The 21834-nt window shown below is 44.6% G+C and overlaps 1 protein-coding gene across 5 annotated transcripts in view; it reads left to right on the top strand.

The window, feature by feature from the left end:
• The first annotated feature begins 303 nt into the window (after window positions 1-303).
• The window catches only part of LOC119501226 (RNA binding protein fox-1 homolog 2-like), a 56528-nt gene continuing 34997 nt past the window's right edge, over window positions 304-21834 (top strand). For 3 of the 5 annotated variants that reach the window (XR_005209786.1, XM_037791439.1, XM_037791440.1), the window contains exons 1-2: window positions 304-1380; window positions 12725-12775. Coding sequence is in view for 4 of the 5 variants with exons in the window: in XM_037791439.1 (XP_037647367.1) it covers window positions 1090-1380; window positions 12725-12775 (342 nt within the window). In the remaining variant the exon portion in view is untranslated. Of the gene's footprint in view, window positions 1381-12724; window positions 12776-17480; window positions 18347-21834 lie in introns of those variants that run through there. The other 2 variants (XM_037791441.1, XM_037791442.1) reach the window with 2 other exon arrangements.

A 21834-nucleotide genomic window follows, 5' to 3' on the forward strand; every position in this document is an offset into this window, starting at 1 on the left:
TTTGAGCATCAAAATAGTAATAAATTAATTCTAATTCGTTTAAACCCTCTTTGAGTCATGTGGTAAAATGTAGCCTTTATTTTATTTAGCCTACTATATAATTGACTTATGTCAAAAAAATATCAAATATACCATTATTATTTAATTGTTCTGAAATATTGAGTAGCAAATGTTAGTGTTTTGAGCATCAACACAGTAATATATTCATTGTAATTGGTGTAAACATGGTAATAAATAGGTGAGGATAAAGGAGGGAGGGGTTTTGTAGCTCTGGTGGTGGTTGGTGGGAACTATAGGGGGAAAACACGGAGACATCCAGGAGGAAGCGCAGACCTCAGACCAGCCCTCCTCACCTCACCGTCCTCTCTCTCTGCTCCCGGTGTCCGCAGACGAATCTGACCGCGGATCAGCTCCAGAGTCACACACCAACCGGGACTCAGACTCAGACACCAGAGGAAACCGTGCAGCCAAGTCGTCAGTCTGGCACGCCAAGACAAGACACACATCATCCAGAGCAGAGCAGAGCAGAGCAGAGCAGAGCGGAGCAACGGACGAACCGGACTGGAACCTGGTAGGAACAACACCGGGGGTTTAACGGAAACACGTTGAAGAAGAAAGGACTGCCTGGCTCTGTACAAGGAGAAGTAATACACGAAGCTAATTTCCATCTATTCCTGGCAGCGAGGAGAGGAGTGTACGCTCCCACCCCCGAGAGAGAGAGAGAGAGAGGGAGAGAGAGACATTTATAACCACAGCTAGCGGAATGTAATGCTAGCGCGCTAGCTACTGTTAGCTGGCTAATTAGCTTGTCAGTTATCAAAGAGTCCGGATCTTTTATTGAAATAGGTCACTGCTGTTTGGCGACTTTCTTTTTCTGAGGGAAAAAACCCAGCTGTACTTAATGTGCTTCTTTTGTCCAGAAACATAATGTTCAGCCTCGAATAGTTAGACACTAAACAGTACCAGCTGCTTATATATATTTATGTAAACCAGTGTTTTTTTGGGAGAAATCCAGTGTGACTATCGAGAGCTGAGGACACATCCTAAGAAGACTTTTTTTTGACTGGTGACTTGTCTGTCTGCCGTCCAATGTTAATGTCGACCGACGTTGCTTCTATAATGCTCCCCGTTAGTCGGGGGATAATGGAGAGAGACATTGATCCAGCAGCAGCAGCCGGAGCGATGGTTGCAAACAACGCGGCCGGAGGTCCAGCAGCAGCAGCGGCGGCAGCAGCAGCAGCTGTCCGCGGGATGAAGCGAGGAGACCCGGAGCCCGACGCTCAGACAGCCGTTGTCCTCACTGACTTAGCCGGGGCGGAGTGCAAAAGACCCAGGATAGACGGCACCGGGGCTGTTGTTGTTGTTGGTGACATTGGACAGGTAAGAATATGCAAATCTATCTATAGTGTATTGTGTAGTTTCCATTTGAGCTCCCATGTGTGCAGCTTTTGCCACAAAAGTATAATCTGCCCTCCCCTTTCTTCTTCTTCTTCTTCATCCTAAAAGCTTTTGTTCCCAAAAGCATCAGCCATGGGAATGATGATAATGTTTTTTTGACAGGCCCATTCCCCCCCACCACCACCCCCCCCCCTCCTCATCTACAACATAATCATGCATCATTGCAGCAAATAGTCCTTTAATTGAAACCAAATGAAAGACTTGTAAGTGGCTGTAATACTGTAGCTGTAGTGCTCCTGGAGCTGCTGCTCAGTGAGGGAGCATGACCAAGCCAGACAAAGGTAATATGATACAGGCTCCATTGCTATGACAGGCAGCAGCAGCAGCAGCACAGCAAAGATCAGACCCATTCATCATGACTGTCTCACAGAGAGTAACCCAGTGCTTTTCTCACACTGTATTTTTGTTTTATTCACGTGGATGAAATCACCCAGACCCCTATGATGATAATTTACAGTGAGTCATGGCATCAAATCCTGATACACACAGCATGTGCCATTTATCGCCCCCCTCTCCTGATTGTCGCTAGGTGTTAAGAGAGAGAGGCAGACAGGGATTGGGGGAGGGGTCACCACAGTGAAAGACAAAGAACAGAGCCTTTTTGGTGATGGCTGAAGGAGCAAGGGGGCTCAAGGGGGGCCCTCCTTAACACGGGTCTTCCCTGCTTTCATGACTCCACTGCTGAGGCAGCATCAGCAACCGTTCGTGCCTCCTGCCGGACTAATCTGTGTGTATTACAGTAAACCAGGGGACTGCCGAGGCACCGGGTGCACCTCTCACGCTTGCTCTATTACTATTCATCTCTCTCTCATAAACACATGCACTACACATCGTTCTTACACCTACACACACACTAGCTTTGTTTGAAGTATCCATAATCCGACAGCACAGGGGAAAATTTTAGCTGACGTGTGGTGTTTTAGTCCGGTGGAAACAGCACGAACAGTAGTCGAAGGGCAGGCGGACATGGTTTGAGGTCATCTGCAGGTAATTGAATCCAGGGGAACTGGTAAAATACTTTAATTGGCTGTAGCGGCTGACCTGCTGCAATGACAAATAGGTCCGTGATGCTCGGCGAGCCTCGCAGAGGATGGATGCTGATGATGGGGTAAGGTTAGAACCCGCCGGCAAAGATGACGTGACAATGAGTAGCGTGGCGTGGGGAGGATTCTCGCTGCCCATCAGTGGTATTGATCGCTGGGCACTGGTGGGGTTTGGGGGGGGGGAGAGGGGGGTCAGGCTGGAAATAGGATGAAGAGGAGGAGCAGAGACGGGGAGAGTTGATGGATGGAAAGTGATCGGTGGATGCACATGGGAAGAGAGAGGGGGCGAGGAGGTGGAGGACAAAGAGCAATAAAGAGTGGGGTTTGAATGGACACAATATTATTTGTGTGTATCACAGGAGGCTCAAACAGATTGTGGCCTTGATGGATTAGATGTAGGGAGAAATGAAGGGTGGATGCAAGGAGAGAGCGGACAGAGAGGAAATCAGAGCCATTAGTTTACATCCAACAGGGACCATGATAAAGGATGAGAGGAACGTGATGGATGGCAGGAATGACACCATCAGTTGGGCTGGAGGAGAGATAAGCAGGAGGATGGGCTCCCGAATGATGAATTGTTGAATAACACTTTATGCAAAGGGTAAATAAATAAATAAAAAAAAGAAAATGACATTGAGGGCTAATGCAGTCATGGTAGTTGCAATGCAGTGTCTCGCTGTGCGTGCTCAGGATGAGGAAGAGGAGTTGAGCGGATGCTCCCCATAACTAACCCAACAATTACCATAGTACTCCCATTGAGGGCTGGAGGTAGTAGATTGCTGACCTTCCAGGCTGACTGTAAATCAGGACTGTAATAATAAATGAGAGTGCTGCCTCCTCTCCTCTCTTTTGTTGCTCCTGCTCTCCTCCCCCACTCTGCCTCATAGACCCCCTCACACCCTCCTCTCCCCTCCTAGCTGTCCTCTCATTTCTCCCCCAAGCATATTTCCAGATTGCTAATTGACTCCTGGTTCACAGGGCTTACAGTGTGCCAATGAGGTGAACCCGCCGACCTCCATTCCCATCTCCCCCCCACGCCGTCTTTGATTAGCCTTCCCATTCTCGGTCCACCTCCCATCATTCAAATCTACGCAACATCTATCACTGTCTCTTGTTTTCCTCCTCGTCTACTTCTCGTCTATCCCCTCCTCTATCAATCCATCTATTTTAATTTTGTATCCCACTCTCTCTGTAGTATGATGCTTCCCCTTGAGGCAGTGCTGTGGTCCACTCAGATGCAGTGGCAGATCAGTTTATAACTCTCTCTCTCGGCCCGTCTCTCTCTCTTTCGGAGAGCCGATTTGTCCTATCGTTGGCAGTAAAGAGGCTTTGTGTCGCGCTAACGAGATCAAAGCTCATTTAGGAGAGGGCATTAACCAGACTGATCGCTTTAACGGGCCAGAGCAAAGGGAGGGGGTAGGGAGCAGGCGAGGGGTGCGTTGATATGAACGGACAGATTACTGAGATAGCTTATTACCAGACCAGTAGTGAGTTTTAGTTTCGGAGGGCCCACCACAGTTTTCTGAGTGTTTCTTGTTTCTGTAGAAGACTTATGTACACTTTTTTTGTCCGCCCAGGAGCCCGTTGAGAAATTTAGTGTGTCATATTGGTCGCTAATGAGAATGTATTGCTGCTGACAGTCGGCTCCAGACCACTTGCCTTAGAAAACAGCCATTAAAGGATGCTCTGGAGATGTGTCTTGACTTTTTTCATTGGTGCTAGAAGTAAATTGCACCTAAAATTTAAAATAGTTTCTGCTATTAAGTGTACAAAATATCATTCTCTGACAGGAATATCTCGTTTTGATTTTAAGCTCATACAGTATGTTATTTATTTTTACAGTAAAGTCAATAAAAATACATCAGTGAAATTTTTTTTCATAATTGATTGATTACTAAAATAATTTATTAAAATATTTATAAAAGGAATGTCACGATACCAGAAATTTAGTAGTCGATAGCAATACCAGTGAAATTCCAAGATTCTCGATACCAATACGATACCACGGTAAAAACGACAGTAAAACAATACATCCCATGTATTTCAACATTCACTCCTTTATTACCGTTTGCATGCTGGTTTTTGTTAGGAAGTTAAACAGGTCATAATACCCTCTCTATTATCTATTTTATATTGCTGACAAACAACTGTATTTATTCAAGTTTCTCGCAAAAAACAACATTTTACAAGATTACATTTGAACACATCATGATAATGTTAGAATTTACCTCCGTCCAATACTCATTTTTACTGATTAGAGCCTGAACGCATCATAATGTAAATGGAACCTCCCGTGTTGAAATCGGCAGGGCGAGAGCAAGTTAACCTTAGCTGTTAGCAGCCATTGAGCTGCACAGTCCTGCACGGAGCTAACAGTTAACGTTAAGCATTATCAGAGAAAAAATAGGGTGCGTCCCCTGGACACGTGAATAGTACATTTACTGCGGCCCAAACACATTTAATATTGTCCCCGGGGCGACGGGACAACGTTAATCTCAAGCCCTGACAGTACCTACGATACTGTAGAAAAACGAGTACCGCCACAGTTTCAGAATTTCGGCCTCGGCTTGCCACCAAAGTATCTGTTCTTGTGACATCCCCATTTTATAGATGTGAAAAGTAGGTTTTATCAGTTTCATATATTAAAAATCACTAACTAACTAATCACTAATTAACTTGTATTTGACTAGTTGGACAAACTGTACAACATAAGATATCAATTTGGTCTTTTTGATGGGCGTTTATTATTTTTGTCATGTTATAGACGTAGCAAACTAAAGTTACAAAATCATCATTGCTCGGTGTCCCTAATCATTGACTGTAAAATAGCAATATAAAAATGCTATTGCTGCTTTTACTCATAATTGTCGATAAGCCCAGTGCAGAGCTCCAATAGTACCGTTCATGTACCCAGAGAGCCCACGTGTAACTGTAGCCTAAGAGTCCTTCCGAAGTCAGCCGCCTGAATTATTCACAGAAAAGAAGAAAAATCCACAGAAGGGGAAGAGTATTACAGCCAGGCAGATTGTGTTAACAGTGGTTACAGAGGGTCGTACACTATACTCCCTCGTCTCACGTTGTGCTCTCTACTGCTGTTTAATGATTGCTGTTAAACTTTGAGCCGTAGCACAGCGGCGGAGTCACCCTTGACTTTTGAACCGGCAACGATAAGCTAAAAATTACCCAAGCAAAGTTGCTCAACTCATATTTTTTCTCTCTCTTTCTGTGTATATGTGTGTGTTCAGTTCTTTTCACGGTGCTTTATTGTGCAACAGCCGTATTGTCAAAGCATAAAGGAATAATCAGATTGAAGAAAAAAAACAAGGAAAGGCACCATTCATAAAAAGAAAATAGAGCAGATATCTCTCGCTGTACTCTTGTAAAGCACACTGGTCTCAGCTCCTTAACATGACACTCGCATGTTAACTCTCCCTTTATGGTCATCATGTCACCACCCCCCCCCCCCACCCTTCATGCCTCCTCCCCACGGCTGCCCCCAAACTGTCACATGTGCTCCCGTCTCCACCCACCCACAGAGTGAAATGTCAATTCAGTGTTTCCCTTACATGGGGGTCATCTGTGATGCACTGCCTCAGTGTTGTCAGCTGCCACAGCGGCATGAATAATGAAAAATTCAGTTGTGAAATATACCCGGATCCATTAAGTTGTGTGTAATGTGTTGTCCTCTTTAAGGTCAGCCATCAGCCATGTCTAATACAGAGTCAGAATCTGTGTACCAAGTTCTTCATTAAGAGGATCAGTTGATGCTGAGTACTCTGATGTGACACATTACCAACTAAGTTTACTACTGGCTGATCTGTTAGAGCATGAAATGAAAACCTCACATAGACGTGTGTTCTCGTTTCAATTATTAGGCCCCGTAACATAATGCAAACTGAAATAATTAGATCCGACAACAATCAAGCAGCCTGTGCAAGTGGTGCAAGTTACGGGGTAAAAAAAAAACAGACAGACAGCATCTCACTTTTTAAATGACGTAAAATGTGGAAATACAATAAAATAATTAAATTAAATAAATAAAACACACTGCCAGGATTTTAGTTAAAGGGCTGATCCATTATTCAGTTGTTTTTTTGGGGGGAGGGTATTTACAGTATATCATTCTGTAGCTTCCAACATTCAAGTTTTGGTCGAAGTATGTATGTTGTAGCATCAAAATGCTAGTTTCCCAAGCCCTTCTAAAACCTTTATCCCCACATGACCTGACGTGGGTTTCTGCATGATGACGCTGCTACCTGTGCAGTATATATACATCCTTATGTTCAGCGTATTAACGTTACATACAGTAACTTAGATGGCAGCCTCACCATCAGACAGCCCTTTCCGACAGTGAACTGAAACTGTGGCATCGCTTTCTTCAAAGCCACCAGACTCCATTCACAAAAATAATAATTTTAGCTCGCAGAACACGGGAGTATACATCTAACCCCACTTAAAAAAATTCGATCCAACCCTTTCAGTTAGTTCCAAAGTTAGCACAGCTAACGTTGACTCAGCTAGTGCTAGCATTTACATTATCATAACCTCTCTGATAAGCTTCACGAAGTTATTCAGGTATTCATACTCACAGTAAAAGGTATTTATTCCACAAACGACAAGTGATTAAGGTGTCGTGATATCTGAAACAGGCAAATTAATTAGCCAGTGCTGACTACTAAGAAGCTACAGTATATTGCAGTGAACTCTGCTATTCACAATTGCAATTGTAATGTTTTTTTTTCTCACAAACATTTTGGAAACAATGCAGCCCAAGCAGAGGTGACTGTCTCCTGCTGTAGGAACCCTTGTAGCTATGTTTAGGGTGCTGCAAGTAGGTGTAGCCTACTCACCTTCCCACTCATTCTTAACTCCAGATCATCTGTTGTTATTAGCAGGCCACACAGTCGGAGGAGAGGAGACAGTCATCAATAAATCCATCCAGCTGATGCCCTACAGCCACATGTTTTGTCAGTGTCAGATTGGAAAAACTAACTTGTATCCTGTTCATATCAGAGGCATCCAACACTCCTACTGTTTTAGAAAGAACATAAACTATAACTAAAAAAGAGCGAATTTAATATAATCCATCAATCTTATTTCCTTATATGTATGTTGTATATACAGTTCCTTTTGTAAACATCTTATTTTGAATACTGGACGTAGTCACACGTGTATACATCCTCTAACTTCTCCAAGGTCTTTGCTAGCTCTCCTGTCAGCTCCGTTCTCTTTATACGTCAGCTATGATGTCACTTTACTCTGATTGCAACAATAAAAGCTGTAACTTCCCTCTACCTCCACATAGACCCAATTGAAGCGAATATATTGATTCTGACATTAAAAAAGAAATTTCAAAATGGTAAAAAAAAAATCGTGATACATATGTCAAACGATTTTTTTCCCCACCCCTAGTAGTTGTAGCTTTCCCCATTCTGAAAAAGGTTCTGTCTTAAGAAATATGCTTTCTGTCTGAGGTGAAACACTGCAATTCTTGGCTTTCTCCCCTTCCTCTTGGTTGTCTTTATGTCCCCACATATATCTCCATTGCATTTGTCATTTTCAGCCTCATCATTTGGCTTTGATACCTTTTTAGAGCAGATCACATTGATAAATCACATCCATCACTTTTGTGTCCTGTGCCCTTCGGCCTGGTCTCTTAATTCCTTCAGTTTCTGCATTTTATGGTGGCTCTGTTTGATCCTCTCCAACAGTGTTCATCTCCATTTGTTTCCCACTGATTTGTTGACTTCATAGAGTAACACTTGATGGATGAATGGTTTTCCATGTCTCAGATCCTCTGATGTTAGTGAGGCTGTTAAACAGTAATTTGACCTGATTCTGGCTCCTAGATCTCCCATCACACCTTCTGTTTAGGTGAGAGAGGGTGTCAGGATTTTGGCCTGTTGGGTAATGATGGGTTTGTGGTGGCAGGTGGGATTTTTCGTACATTTGGTGATGAGATTGAGGCCATAATAAAGCCAAACCCGGTCCACCTCCTCAGGCTGTTCTGTTAGGGACCACTGGATGCCTGCAGCAGTAATTACCCCGCTCCCCTCCTCCCTCCGTCCCCCTCCCCTCTCACCATCTGTTGACCTCATGTCATTTTGCCTTCCTTCACCACTGCTGCTCCTTTTTTCTACCCCTGCTCCGAGTCCTACCCGTTTGCTCCAGCAACTCCACCAACTTCTTTTCCCTTCTCCTCCTAAAATAGCAAGTCGGAGAGAGTGAAAATAAACAAGAGAGACGCCCTTTTAGTTTTGCCCTCCGTGGAGTCGGAGAGGGGGACAGACAGCAAAAGAGAGAGCGTGTGTTTATGTGTGTGTGTGACTGGTTTTCTGTGCTTTTGCTGATCCCTGCCAGTGCAGTCTGAAGCGCTCACCGTCAGCCAGCCGGCCGGCGCCTTCAAAGGCTCCTCCTCGCTCACAAACTATATGGAATTAACTTAATGGAAACTTGCAAAAAAAAGTGCAGCGCAAAAGCCCGGCTTTCAACCGGGACAGGCTTAGTGCAACATGTCGTGTTCGTTCGCCATTTATTTATTTAAAAAAAGTATGGCAGGCATAAATGAGGGTGCCTTTTGTACACTTTTCAAGGCATGTAATATACTTAAAAGCAATGCCATGGAGCAGAGGGAGTGTGTGTGTGTGCTTTAGTGAGAGTAAATAAGAGTCTCTAAAAACTAGGTATCAAGTTCAGACCCCCGCTCCCCTCCCCCTCCTCCACCCCTTAAGAAAATATAAATCACATGGCATTCCTCACTTATGACTCATTGTCTCCATTTCGCAAACGTTTTACTGCTTTATATTTCTCTCCCCTTTCTTGGCTTTGGCCGTCTTATTCCCCACATTCCTCCACCTCCTGCGTGTGTCTGTCTCTGCCTTTTATTTTCATTCTGTTCTTTCTTTTCTTTCTCCTCTGTCCTCCCCCCATCCATCCACCCTGCTCCCTCCCTCCTCCTTCTCTTGCAGACAGATTGATTCCAGATGTTGCTACCCTACTCTCCCTCCTCCTGCTCTGCTCTTCTAACGTAAACTCCTCCTCCTCCTCCTCCTCTTTCTCTTTTCTTCTTTCCACTCCGTCCACTGCAGAAACAGTGACTCTATAATTTGATGGTTGGGTATAATTTTGGTTTACATTTCACTGGCGTTCCAGGTTTCCTCCCAGTTTTTCTAGCTAGTGCGACGCCTTTGCCCTGACTGCAAATGTGATAAAAGCACTGAACATTTTAATCACCTGCTGCAATTGTACTTATTTCAGCTGCTTTGGCCCACCAGTACAATGTTAAGCTCCAGTTTTTGGTGCACTGATTGAAACCAGAGTGTCCGTTCAGTCCTATTTGAAATGCAGTGTTGGTAACTCCCAACATGCATCTCTTTTTTTATTTGGAATAGGAAGAGTTTTTCTCATTCCCGTTGACATTGCCCAAGGCTTTGTAGACGTGAGATTCTGCTCTGAACAGCCTCCTTCCCATCTGTGGCGTGGCGAGCACCAGCAGCTTCTTTACACAGTCCGTATTTCGCTGAATATAAGCTTGTCCATTCCCCCCTGTAATTGCGGCGCACCAAGGAGAGCGTTCCCCCTGGGGACGAGGCACGAGGGGGAAATTGGTTCCAGATGAAACAGGAAGTGGAGAGTGGAGGAGACAAAGAAAGGGCTGTTTGAGACAGGGGGGAAAAAGGAGGACAGCCCCCCGAGTGTGGACACAAATACACACAGAGTCAGAGTTTACTGCATCAAAAGAAAAAGTCTCATCCTTACCTATTGTTTACATATGAGCCCGTTTTTTCCCCCCCTCATGCTCTCATTCCCCTTTGGCTTCCCTCTATCCCACTCCGTCTAGACACTCCTTCATTCATCCATACACCATCACCACATCTGTTTTTGCTCTTAGCCAACACATCTCCGAGTTCTAGGCTGTATTAGAGGCCACATACTATACTAGCAGTACGTACTGATTTGGCCAAAATGTACCATGTAGTATACAGTATGTGAACAAAAGCCAAATCTACAGTATGCCAAAAATGCCCGGCTGTCATACTGATTTGGAAAAAATCTCCAGTATGCATCGGACCAGTCTACCTCACCTACTGTATCCCATAATGCAAAGCGCTGGAACGGTAAAGGCTACGGTTATAACAGCAGCAGAAAAAAACGGCTCGTTTTTTACATTTTTCGTAGCTATTTCATCACTAAATTAACCTCTGAAAATTTAGGCGAGAATTCAACTGTATAGATGTTGAATATTGGCAGTTTTACGATATTAGTTGGCGAATCGAACATTTTCGGAACTTAGTGGCTCCACAAACTGCCGTGACAGCTAGCTGGCGCCTGCCGGGGTCGCTACCTCATCAGCCGGGCAGTCACACTCACAGACCGCTATGAGCTGGCTGGAGCTCTCTAGAGACCGGTCTCGTAGACGAGGGGCTCTTATTTCCTTGTTGACGGATGGTTTGTTTAAATATCACAACACAAATGTCCATTATAAAATTAAAGGGAACCTGTGATTATCTGCCTTTTTGGGGTTGGAAAGCTCCACAATCGCCCGCAGGCGTAGAGCGCTGGAGAGCTGGTCAGACACGCTCACAGACTGGCTACAGACTGGCTACAGTGTGACAAAGGAAGAGGCGAGGGAAAGAGTCGCCTCTGACAAGGCAGAGAGATACCTGCTGAGACAACATGACCCTTTTTTAACATCACTCTAATATTTGTAGGGATATCATTCCACTATTTTGTTGCTGTAACTGAAAAAGCGATTTTGTGGAGAAATGTTTTATATGTAGGGCCTACTGTCTCTCTTGGTCTTACTTCACCATGAGCTGTTAGAATGTTTAAGGGGCTGTTTGAGGGGTGGTGGAGCTAGTCAGTAGTATGCAGTATGCAGTATGTGGTTTTGACTACAGCCCTAGCCTCTCAAAAGAGTCACAATGCATATATAAGCTAGCTCTTTGGGATCAGCTTGGATAGCCATTCGTATGTTCAGACAAACAGTGTGTCATTCTGCCGTCGCCGTGGCCCTCCGTCTCAGACACTTGGCCTTGATTGGCTGGATGAATGTTATCAGGAAGTGATTTCCGGCAGGAGGCAGCTCGAGGTCAAGGCCGGGAGGTGAACTGTGTTGACACTCTTCAGGAGCCAAATCTGCCCCTCTCATTGCCGCGGCATCACGCAGCCCACTCTCAAGCTGCTTGCTGAATGGTGGAGTGCGTTCAGGCGCATGGATTTGAAACATTTCGTCCGCTCCTCACAGTCCTGCAGATTAACTGTAATGAAAACATCAGCAGTTCTATGGGACTACCACCCCATCCCCCAACGCATATATATACACACATCTTTCTTTCTCTCTTTTACCCCCTTCAGTCCCTCTCTCCCCCTTCCCCCCCCCCCCTGCTCGCCTTGTGATGCCTCAAGGAGAGCTGAGGCATGAGTCTCGCTAGGCGGTCATGTTTTCTCTGCGAGGCATGCCAGCAGGATAAACCGCGCCGGTGTCATCTCTCTCCCCCTCTCCCTCTCTTTCTCTGCTGTCAAAATATCATCGTTTGGTTAACTTTGCCCATTGTTCCAGTCCTCTTCCTGCTCCCCCTCTTTGTCTTTTCTTTCGCCTCCTCCTCCTCCTCCTCTTCACCTAGCTCTGCAGCAAACAATGGCCGCTCGCGCCGGGGCAAAAAAAATGACACGGAGGGGAAAATAATAGTCGGAGAGAAAAGAGACAGAAATAATCTAATTAAAAGTAATTACAGAGCAATTAACCACAACACTGGTTTCTGGGGCAGGGTCGGCGAGGGATGGGGGGGCTCACCCTCTGTTAGTGGATTTTGATTGGTTCGTGCGGCTGGATATGAAAGCTCTGCCGTAGTGGTTCACCAGTCATGGCATCCACACAGACTGCTGTTAACTGTTAACTTAGTTCACTCCTCAGGGAAGTGTCTTCTGCCCTTGTTTGAACTTTATTCTGCATTTTAGTTTTTCATAATCGTGGGCGTTGAAAAACCAAAGCATTGTAGTAATTATTGGAGATTGTTTAAGGTTTTTGAAATGGTTTGAATTGTAGTGAGTTGTGCTCGGATACATTAATACCTCTCGCTTTTTCTCTAGTTACTTAGAAAAAAAGCTAGGTGGATATTTTTTTGTGCATTTCACCCAAAATGTAAAAGTTGCCGTGCTGCATCCACTCATTTTTCAAAAGCACTTAACACCGCTCTCTCCCCTCCTGTTGTCTCTTGCAGAACAACGAGCCTTTAAACCCTGGTTTCCATGGCTACCCAACTCACAGTCAGGTAAGAGATTAGTGATGGCTTGCAATACCTCTGTAACAAGAACCTTAAAAAATAATAGAACACAGAAACCTTGAGTCACTTGAGATAGTTTTCAGCCACCCAGCCCCCCTTTGAATAACCATGAATCAAAAGCTCATTGAGTTTTTTTTCTCAAGAGATGTAGAAGAAGATAGAAAATTGAGACCAGCATGAAACCGTGAAAGGATAGTAGCACTCTTGATAGTCTGGTTCCTCTCAAATTTGGAACAAAGTGGCATTTTTTAGTGGCATTTTTTTTGTGTACAGTATAACGTGCATACTTTTAGTAACCAACAATTAAAGGGCGGGTCCATTCGCGTTCTTTTCCGGGTTTTTTTCAAATGGAAACGCTCACTCAGCTGTTAGCAAAAAGCAGTGACGTAGGTTACCAACTTAAGCTAATCCATAAGGTTATGAATAATGTGAAGCTAGCACTAGCTGAGTCAAAGTTTGCTGTGCTAAGTTTGGAAATAACTGAAAGGGTTAGTACAGATTTTTTGAAGTGGGGTTGTATGTATACTGTTACTAAAATTGCTTCTTTTGTCAATGGAGTCTGGTGGCTTTGAAGAGAGCGCTATATTTAGAGTATTTTAAGCGCTTTACATTGCCATCAGACAGCCCTTTTCAACGTGGAGCTGAAGCCATTCTGTATTCTCTTCAAATCCACCAGACTCTATTGACAAAAGCGGTAATTTGACCTCACAGAACACGTGAGTTGCTGGTCTACCACTGCCTCGATCAGTCGTGTTATTGTGTGACTTTTGGATCCAAACTAACATGGCGTCCACAGCAGTATATTGCTTAGCTTCCGTGCTGGTACTCCAGTCTGCTTCTCCAAACTGGGAGCGTACCGACCGACATGTAAGTTACTGCCTGTAATACACTGGCTATAAAGATGTATAAATACTGTACATGTAGCAGCGTCATCATGCAGAGACCTACGTCAGGTCACGTGGGAAAAGGTTTTTAGAAAGGCTGGGGAAAATAAAATTGACGCTAAAACATACATACTTCGACCAAAATGTGAATGTTTGGATTTGAATACATAAGGAACACCACTGGGAAGCTACAGAATGATATAAAAAACCTAAAAAAAAACAAATAATGGAGCTGCCCTTTAATTCTTCTTGGCCAGGGGAACCTAGTGTTGTCGTCCATCTAGTCCTGTAGCAGACTCTGTTACACTACCACATCATTATGGAGACAATTCTGAAGTTCTGGTCTTTTTATGTTTCCTCTGCTGCATATAAATGATGGCTGTTGGAGGAATTGATGAAAGGAGAGCTGGTAGTGATTGAGCTTCTCTTCTCAGAAAAGAGAAATTAGGCTATCACCTTCTTTAAACTAAGCTCTGCACGCTCTGTTTGCAGCACCGCTTCACAATACCGTTTCTATCCTCTCACACTTTCCCTCTTTTGATGCCTCTCTCTCCGTCTCTCTGTGTCTTCCTCATTCTGAGTGTCTCTCCATGCATATTGCTCTCAGTAATGAGTGCCTTATGTGCGCAGCGTAGCAGCAGGGTAGCTGACTATTTTCTTATCTACCTCCAAGCAGCAGAGCACATTGAGCGGCTCAGACCAGCTCAGTACTCGCGTGTGTCGAAGCCCATTCGAGTGTGTTTTTGAGAAAGGCCTGTGTATCTGAGAGCTGGCGTGCGTGCGCCTTTCGTCTCTTGTTTGTGTGCATGCGTGCATGTGTGCATGTGTTACGTGCGCGTCTAGTTGGTGTTTGGGATGTGCAGCTCTCTGGCAGTGCCACAGGAGGGGAGTGTTGGTCTGTTCGCCCCAGACTCCATCCCCAAATCACAACATGGGAGATTCTCACAGGCCTCATCCCCTCTCATATATTCTCCAATCATCGGCATCCCCTTTCTTGGGAACACAGCTCTCTGAGAGTGCAAGAAGGAGACTCAAGGAGCGTTTGGCTTTCTCAGGTTTAAAGTAAATTTTATGTAGATTTCAATTTGTGTCCAGTATTTTGTTTGGGTGTTGATCTGACATCAAAAAATAAAGATTGAGAGAGAGAGATTACAGCCGAAAGAAGGAATGTGAGGATGAGGCAGAGAAGTGGAGCAGAGGTAAAACAGAAATGGAAGCAAGTTATTTAAGATGGCTCGCCTGCAGGGCACAGAATCATACAATAGTCAGTTACACAGTCGGAGCAGACTTATATTCCAGTCTTGGCCCGACCTGGGTTCATCTGCTCATAAGACAAACACCTGGGAAGAAAGCACTTCTGATCTGCAGTACGTCTGAACTCCCCCTTGTCATCTGTTAAATTCAAAGCCAGCGCACACCGCTGCTGCATTTGTTTAATAAATGATTTAAAAAGTCGTCCCTGCTAATGTATTCTGCCCTTGAGCACACATATTAGCAGACTCCTGCACTGTAGCTGCTGGTTATCATGCAAATGGAGCTAGCCCAGCTTCGCTTTAGCTGCCGGATTGGCTTGTTCATTGCTGCAGTACATTTGTCTTGGTAATGCTCCTGTCTAGTGTTATGTATGCATTGTTTGAACTGCCTGTAGGTCTGCCTGTGTCAAAATGAGTGTGTTAAGTGGCGACAGGCTGCTGTGGGTCCCTGCTGCTGCACACTGAGGGGTAAATGTATGTGAGTGTGAATGGCCATTTGATCAGGGTTACCAACAAACACACACACACAAACAAGTCATATACCCTTTTTCCAGCAAAATTAGCACAATATGCCGATTTTTTTAAAGCCAGGAAAACCCACTAAAATAAGCGATAGACTCCTTTCCCATGGTGAGTATGCCGTTGCACTGGCCTTTCTGTTGTGATTTTTTCTGGTGTCTCGCTCAACGTCACAGAAACAGGAAGCAGGATTAGTAAATAGTAGAACGTTATCAACTATTTATTCAGTCTCTTTCAAACTCTCAAACCAGTGTTGGTGATTGTTGGAAAGACTCACAAAGATGGTTTTGGTGAGTTTTATTTTGTTTCTGTCGAGTTTGAATAATGTGTGTTTTACCACAATCAGCGAGGTAAAATTACTGTTTCTGGCAATGGAGTCTGGTGGCTTTGAGGAGCACATAAAACGACTGTTTTTTTTCCACATCTAACTTGGTAAATTAAGGGTTTATTTCGACAAAGTGAGGAGTTTTAGTTTGTTTCTTACTTTTGAATGAAGTGTGTTTTACCACGAGCATTGAGGTAAAATTACTGTTTCTGTCAATGGAGTCTGGTGGCTTTGAAGAGCACATATAACGGCTGTTTCTTTTCACATCTAACTGAGAATAAAGTGTTTTTTTTCAACCAAGTAATGAGTTTTAGTTTGTTTCTTCTTTGAATGAAGTTTGTTTTACGACGATGAGCGAGGTAAAATTACTGTTTCTGTCAACGGAGTCTGGTGGCTTTGAGGAGCACATAAAACGGCTCTTTTTTTTCACATCTAACTCTGTGAATTAAAGGTTTATTTCGACCAAATGATGAGTTTTAGTTTATGTTTTCCTTACGCCTGAATGAAATGTATTTTGATGATCAGCAAGGTAAAATAAAATGACTGTTGTCTGACTGGAGTGTGGTGGCTTTATGGAGGAGTATATTACTTGTATGTTTTGTATGTCAAATTATAACAATTGTTCAAATCCCATTGGTTTTATGTGCTATATATTCACTTCAACAGGGGTGAAAATTAGCATGTCCACCTGGGTGTCATGCTTCTACCACCACCGATTGGAGCTGTAGCCGATGAATACCCATGACTGCTGCAGAGTCATTTGTCCCGGGAATGATGCTGATAGTAACCTTTCCCACTAAAGACAAAAGCCAGAAGTTAGAGGGTGTTAGTGGGTTTTTAGTCCAGTGGGAAAGGGGCTGTAGAGGCTACACACCTGAGCATTTTTTTTTAGAAAATAGCAATACTGCATTAAAATCTAATTGCAAGTCATGACCCTCACATGGGTAATTGGAATTCTCCAGTAGAAAAGTTGAGAGTGAGCTATTGATTAACTGTAGATGGTGTGTTTGAAGGAGCAGGCCTTTGTTTGAATTAGCTGATGAGTGTGTGTGGTGGGTATATAGCCCTTTGTTTGGGCCTGTGTGTGTCTGCGTGCCAGCCAAAGTGCAGCAGCATGCATATGATCACAGGCACATCTTTGTGTACATTATGTGCATGTGTTTGTGTGTGTGCGCGACTGCGTGTGTTTATCACAGTGTTCAGTCTGTGCGCTTAATCCTCAGATCATCCCCTATTCATCCTCTCATCCTCCTCACTTACAGTCCTAATCCTGTCATCCCTGGCTCTTTTTTTCCACCCAGCCCTTTTATCCATTTATCCCTCTATCCCGTTATCTCTCACTCGCATCCACTGCCCCCCCCACTGCGGCCCAGCTCCCTTCTCTTGCCCCCTTTTTCCCCCCACCACCTCCAATCACTTATCTTGCCCTCCCTCCATCCCTCCATCCCTCTGGACCCAGTTCTCGCCAACCTCAGCAGATGTCTGAAAGCTTGGCATCATGGCTTTTTTTTCCCGCAGAGTTCAGTCCCTCCCATATGAAAATGCGGTGCAAGGAACTGCACTCTCATCTCTGCAAATTAAGCGCCTCCTAACAATACGGTGGTGGGAAGTGGAGGGATCTGAGCCCGAGCCAGAAGGAAAAAGGCGCAATGCAGCGAAATACAGATTCATGTGCAGGTTGAGGTTTAGATGCTGGAGTCGGGGGGGCTGGCGCTCTCTCAGTTTTGTGAGACTTTCCATCTGTGTGATGAAGGCGGCCGCAGCAGAGAGCTGGTGATCTAGGAGCCTACCCACGCAGCTAGCTACCTAGCTGTCTACCGACTTACCTACCTACCGCTGCTTTTTGGAGCTGACAGGCTGCCACGCAATAAATAAATCATCAAAAAAAGCTGCAATGCAGTGGGGGTCGCATTTGTGTTCTGTACTCTCAGGCAGCCAGTGCGTGGATAGAGAAGACAGCACCTCCTTCCTTCCTGTTCCTTTTCTGTCTCCAGGGGTTTGAGGAGACGGCAACAACCGCTTTCCTGACTCCATCCAGAAGCAGGGTTAGGTGGCTACATGGAAGGATGGATGCTTTTGATGGATAGGAGGGACTGAGGCTGAGAGGGAGGGAAAGTTTTAAAAAAGAGGGGGCGGGAACCAGAAGAAGCAGAGGGGGAGAGAAGCAGGACGTGTAAGGCGAGCGTGTGAATGACAGACGCAGAGCAAAGAGAAGGAGAGAGACAGGAGAGAAGAGACTCGGGCTGTCAGGAGGAGAGAGACAGAAAGGCCCGAGGGGGATCAGAGCAGCAGGGCCGCGGAGACGGAGAAAAGCGAGGCGGAGGAGTGACAGGCTTGCGTGCTGGAGAAGTGGAAGAAGGGAACGCCGGCAAAAAAGGGGAAGGAGGAGGAAGAGGGAGTGAACGAGGGAGAATTTGAATGTGCGAGACAGACGTGGACTGAAGCCACCGTCGGCTCATGGTCTTAGAGCACAAGCAAAGCAGAGACACACGGGGAGAGAAGGAAAGTGGAGAGCTGGTCAGCAGTTGTTCCTCTAGATCAGACAATGATGGGGCTGTACTACCAAGCACTGTTGCCGGTAAGTTACAGCTTCTTTCTATCAACAACTTTGTGCACATGTCGAGAACTGCCGAGACCAGAACTAGATAAACAAGAGATAATTAATGATATAGTTTCATTAGTTTAGTTGGCCTCGGCGCTGTTTATGGTTTGGCCTTGTTTTTGGTTCACTGTGTCTTGGCCCAGGTGAGGCCTTTTGTCACATAGTTGGCAGGGCATCAGATTAACAGCAGGGCTTGTCCCTGCAGCTCTGCTCCTTTCACTTTTTTAACCCTTTGCGCTCAAGTGTCTTTAATTATTTTGAAGGAAATCATACTAATGGCTCATTATTACCACTCTGTAGTCATGCAACGCTTGTGTCGCTGGAGTGGAGACGATACGCGGAGAAGCATCGGTCGAGTTGTGCTGCTGACATTTGACTATATTAAAATACACTGCAGCGTGTAATGTTTACAGTTGATGTGTGCTAGGCTGCTCTTAGCATATGGTGGGCGTGTCTGTGCTACTTTAGCTGAGAGACAGCCCGAAGGATGAGAGCTGTTCTCTGGCTCTGTTCTAGCACGTCTGCTGGTCGCGGGTTCCTTTGGGCCTTTCGGGGGTTGTTGCGGTGGTAATAGAGCTGTGTATTGGCAAGAATCTGGTGATACGACACGTATCATGATGCAGGGGTTACGATTCAATATATTGCGATACTGTAAGCAACGTGATATATTATAATAATTTTTGTATCTAATTTTAGGTTAAACTGTCATAGTTTAAAGAACACCACCGTATGCATAAAATCTGAGTTTAAAAAGTTTGCTTTTTTATGCAATCAGAACAGTGGGATCTGCATTTGCATTTATCACACTCCCTGTAACATCCAACATCAAAGCACTACTTTGAGAGGGCACATACACAGAGAGGGTGCATATCTTTGTAAATGAAATAAAGTATTGACTTAGTACAGCATTTTTGAGAATCAATACAGTATCACAAAACATAATATCGCGATATTCAATATTTCCTTACACCCCTAGGCGGTAAAGGGAGGTACATGCAGACACGAGGTAGCAGCAACCACCGCTTGGAATGGGGCGCCCGCGTTGACGTGCATGCACAGCTGGCGTTGCATGCTCTCGCCATGCTGACTGCACACAGTTGTCATGTTATATTTCTTATGTATATGTGCGTGTGTCATGTCACGTCACGCACAGAGGACGGAGGCGGAGGCTGAGGTTTTGTCAAGCGTTTCAACGTTGTCATCCAAGCTGTCCATGCCGTTTAAACTTCATCTGCGTCTGGAGTGAGGGAGACAGGTGTCAAGGCACAGTTGTTTCTGCGCTCACACATACAGCAGTTGTTGCCCAGAATACTTTACTACCCCCCCCCCCCCTCTTATGGTACAACGGACACATAGATACTATAAATGAATACACACAGCAACACTGTCTTTTGGGAACCGACACACACTACCTGCATTTGAGCTATTCATAGGACATTCTCTCATTGGTTAATCCCTTGCTCATCAGCGTTGACGCATGACCCGCAGTACCAACCAATACTAATAGTAGCCACTGCAGTGTTTATACTTAAGATTCAAAGGATAGACAGTGGTGCAACTTTGTAGAATATTATTCTTTATTTGTTACATCACTACTTCAACATGGTGAAGTAGAGGTTGTTGTTCTCTTTTCACTCTCCCTCTTACCCACTCCCCTGCCCCCAAACCCCCCCTGCAGGCGAGAGCAGCTATAAGCTAAACACATTATTCGTCTTCAAAGAGAATGACGCCAAATGGAGGATGGCGGTGGTAACTAGAAGGGTGTAAGGGGGTGGGGGCCTTAGCTCCATATGGGAATGCACTTTGAAGGTGACACACCACCAGTCACACCGTCCTCCATAAAACTTTAAGGGCACCATCCTCTATTTTGGGTGACACAGCTCTATACTGTAGTCACTGTGTTATGTTTACAGTGGAAACCACTTATAGTGATAACGGTTACCGTGATCAACCGCTTGGGACAGAATCACTCCTATACAAATGTCTTCGTCATCTCCCTCCATGCCGCTAGTGAGAGAACGAGGAGCCCCCGGCAAAGGAGCGCCGTTCTTCATGCACGCTCGCGCTGCAGAGCCGGCCAAAAACGGCAATGCCTCGCCCTCGGTGAGCCAGTAAATAGCGAAGCGGTCTGTTTCATAACTTTGTATTCATGTAATAAATATACAAATGTCAATTAGCTAGATTCTAATCTGCATGAGATATGATGCATGACAACAAAAATTCAGTTACACTAATCATTCACTCATCAATTTGACCCAGACAGACGTGATCACTATAAGCGGTTTCCACTGTATTCATGCAAACATCCAACACCCTAGGTCCAATAACTACTTTAGTCTGTGTTGCAATTGCAACACATACAGTAAAGTTCCTATTGTTACAGGCGACCCCTCCGCCAGCTTTCTCCTCATCCTGTTTCTTGCGCTCTCATTGGTTGTAGCTCCCCAACAGGTCCAGATATTTAGCATGCTAGATAACACAAATGTGTTTGTGTTGGATCATCGGCTCGCGTCTTTGAGAAGTTCACACATAACGCTCAAGCACCGATGTGTGTGTGTGCTGAGCCAACGTCCATTTGCTCCTGATCTAGGGCTTTTGTCGGGGCTAAAGTCGTGTAGTGGGAACTTGTCATTACCCTACTGTGGAATTTAGGGCTGGTTGATGTATCAAATTAATTTGATTAATTTAAATGTTGATTGTTGCAAGATGTGTATCTACTAGGGCTGCACAATTAATCTGAATTTGATCTAAATCTTAATATGGCTTACTGCAATTTTCAAATCGCAGGAGGCAAAATATTCGTTAAAGGCCAAATGTGTGGCAAAATACCATATTAAATTAGATATTGTCGTGCTGCAGGGATGTCTTGGCCTACACATCATATTCTACACATCTTTGTTTGGTACACATCCCCGCAAAAATCCTACCATAATCATTCATTTTTATGTTTTTCAATGAAAATGGGAATAATGATGTAAAAATTATCATATCGCGAATCATAACACCATTACAATATCAGTAAAAATAATCGCAATTGGATATTTTTTCAAATGTGATCCTGTAAAATGTAGTTTTTGGTGAGAATTATGACCTGTTTAACTTCCTAACAAAAACCGGTATGCAAACGGTAATACAGGAGTGGATGTTGAAGTACACGGGATTTACTGTTGTATTTTACCGTGGTATGGAATTGGTATCGAGCATTGTGGAATCTCACTGGTATTGGTGTCGACTACTAAATTTCTGGTATTGTGACCTCCCTAGTTGAGATGTTCCAGATGTGGTGTGATGTTGGGACTGTGTGGACGCCCCTCATACTGGGCTGGGGGTGGACATTGCTCCATGTCCCGCTGATGTGCTGATTCTGAAAACTCCTGTTTGCCTGCGTATTTCCATTCCTTTCTTTCTTTTCTTTCTTTCTAAATTTCACAGTTCAACAAAAAAACATGTCAGCGTTACCGGTT

This window comes from Sebastes umbrosus, chromosome 14 (genome assembly GCF_015220745.1).
Source record: "Sebastes umbrosus isolate fSebUmb1 chromosome 14, fSebUmb1.pri, whole genome shotgun sequence".
NCBI classification, from domain to species: domain Eukaryota; kingdom Metazoa; phylum Chordata; class Actinopteri; order Perciformes; family Sebastidae; genus Sebastes; species Sebastes umbrosus.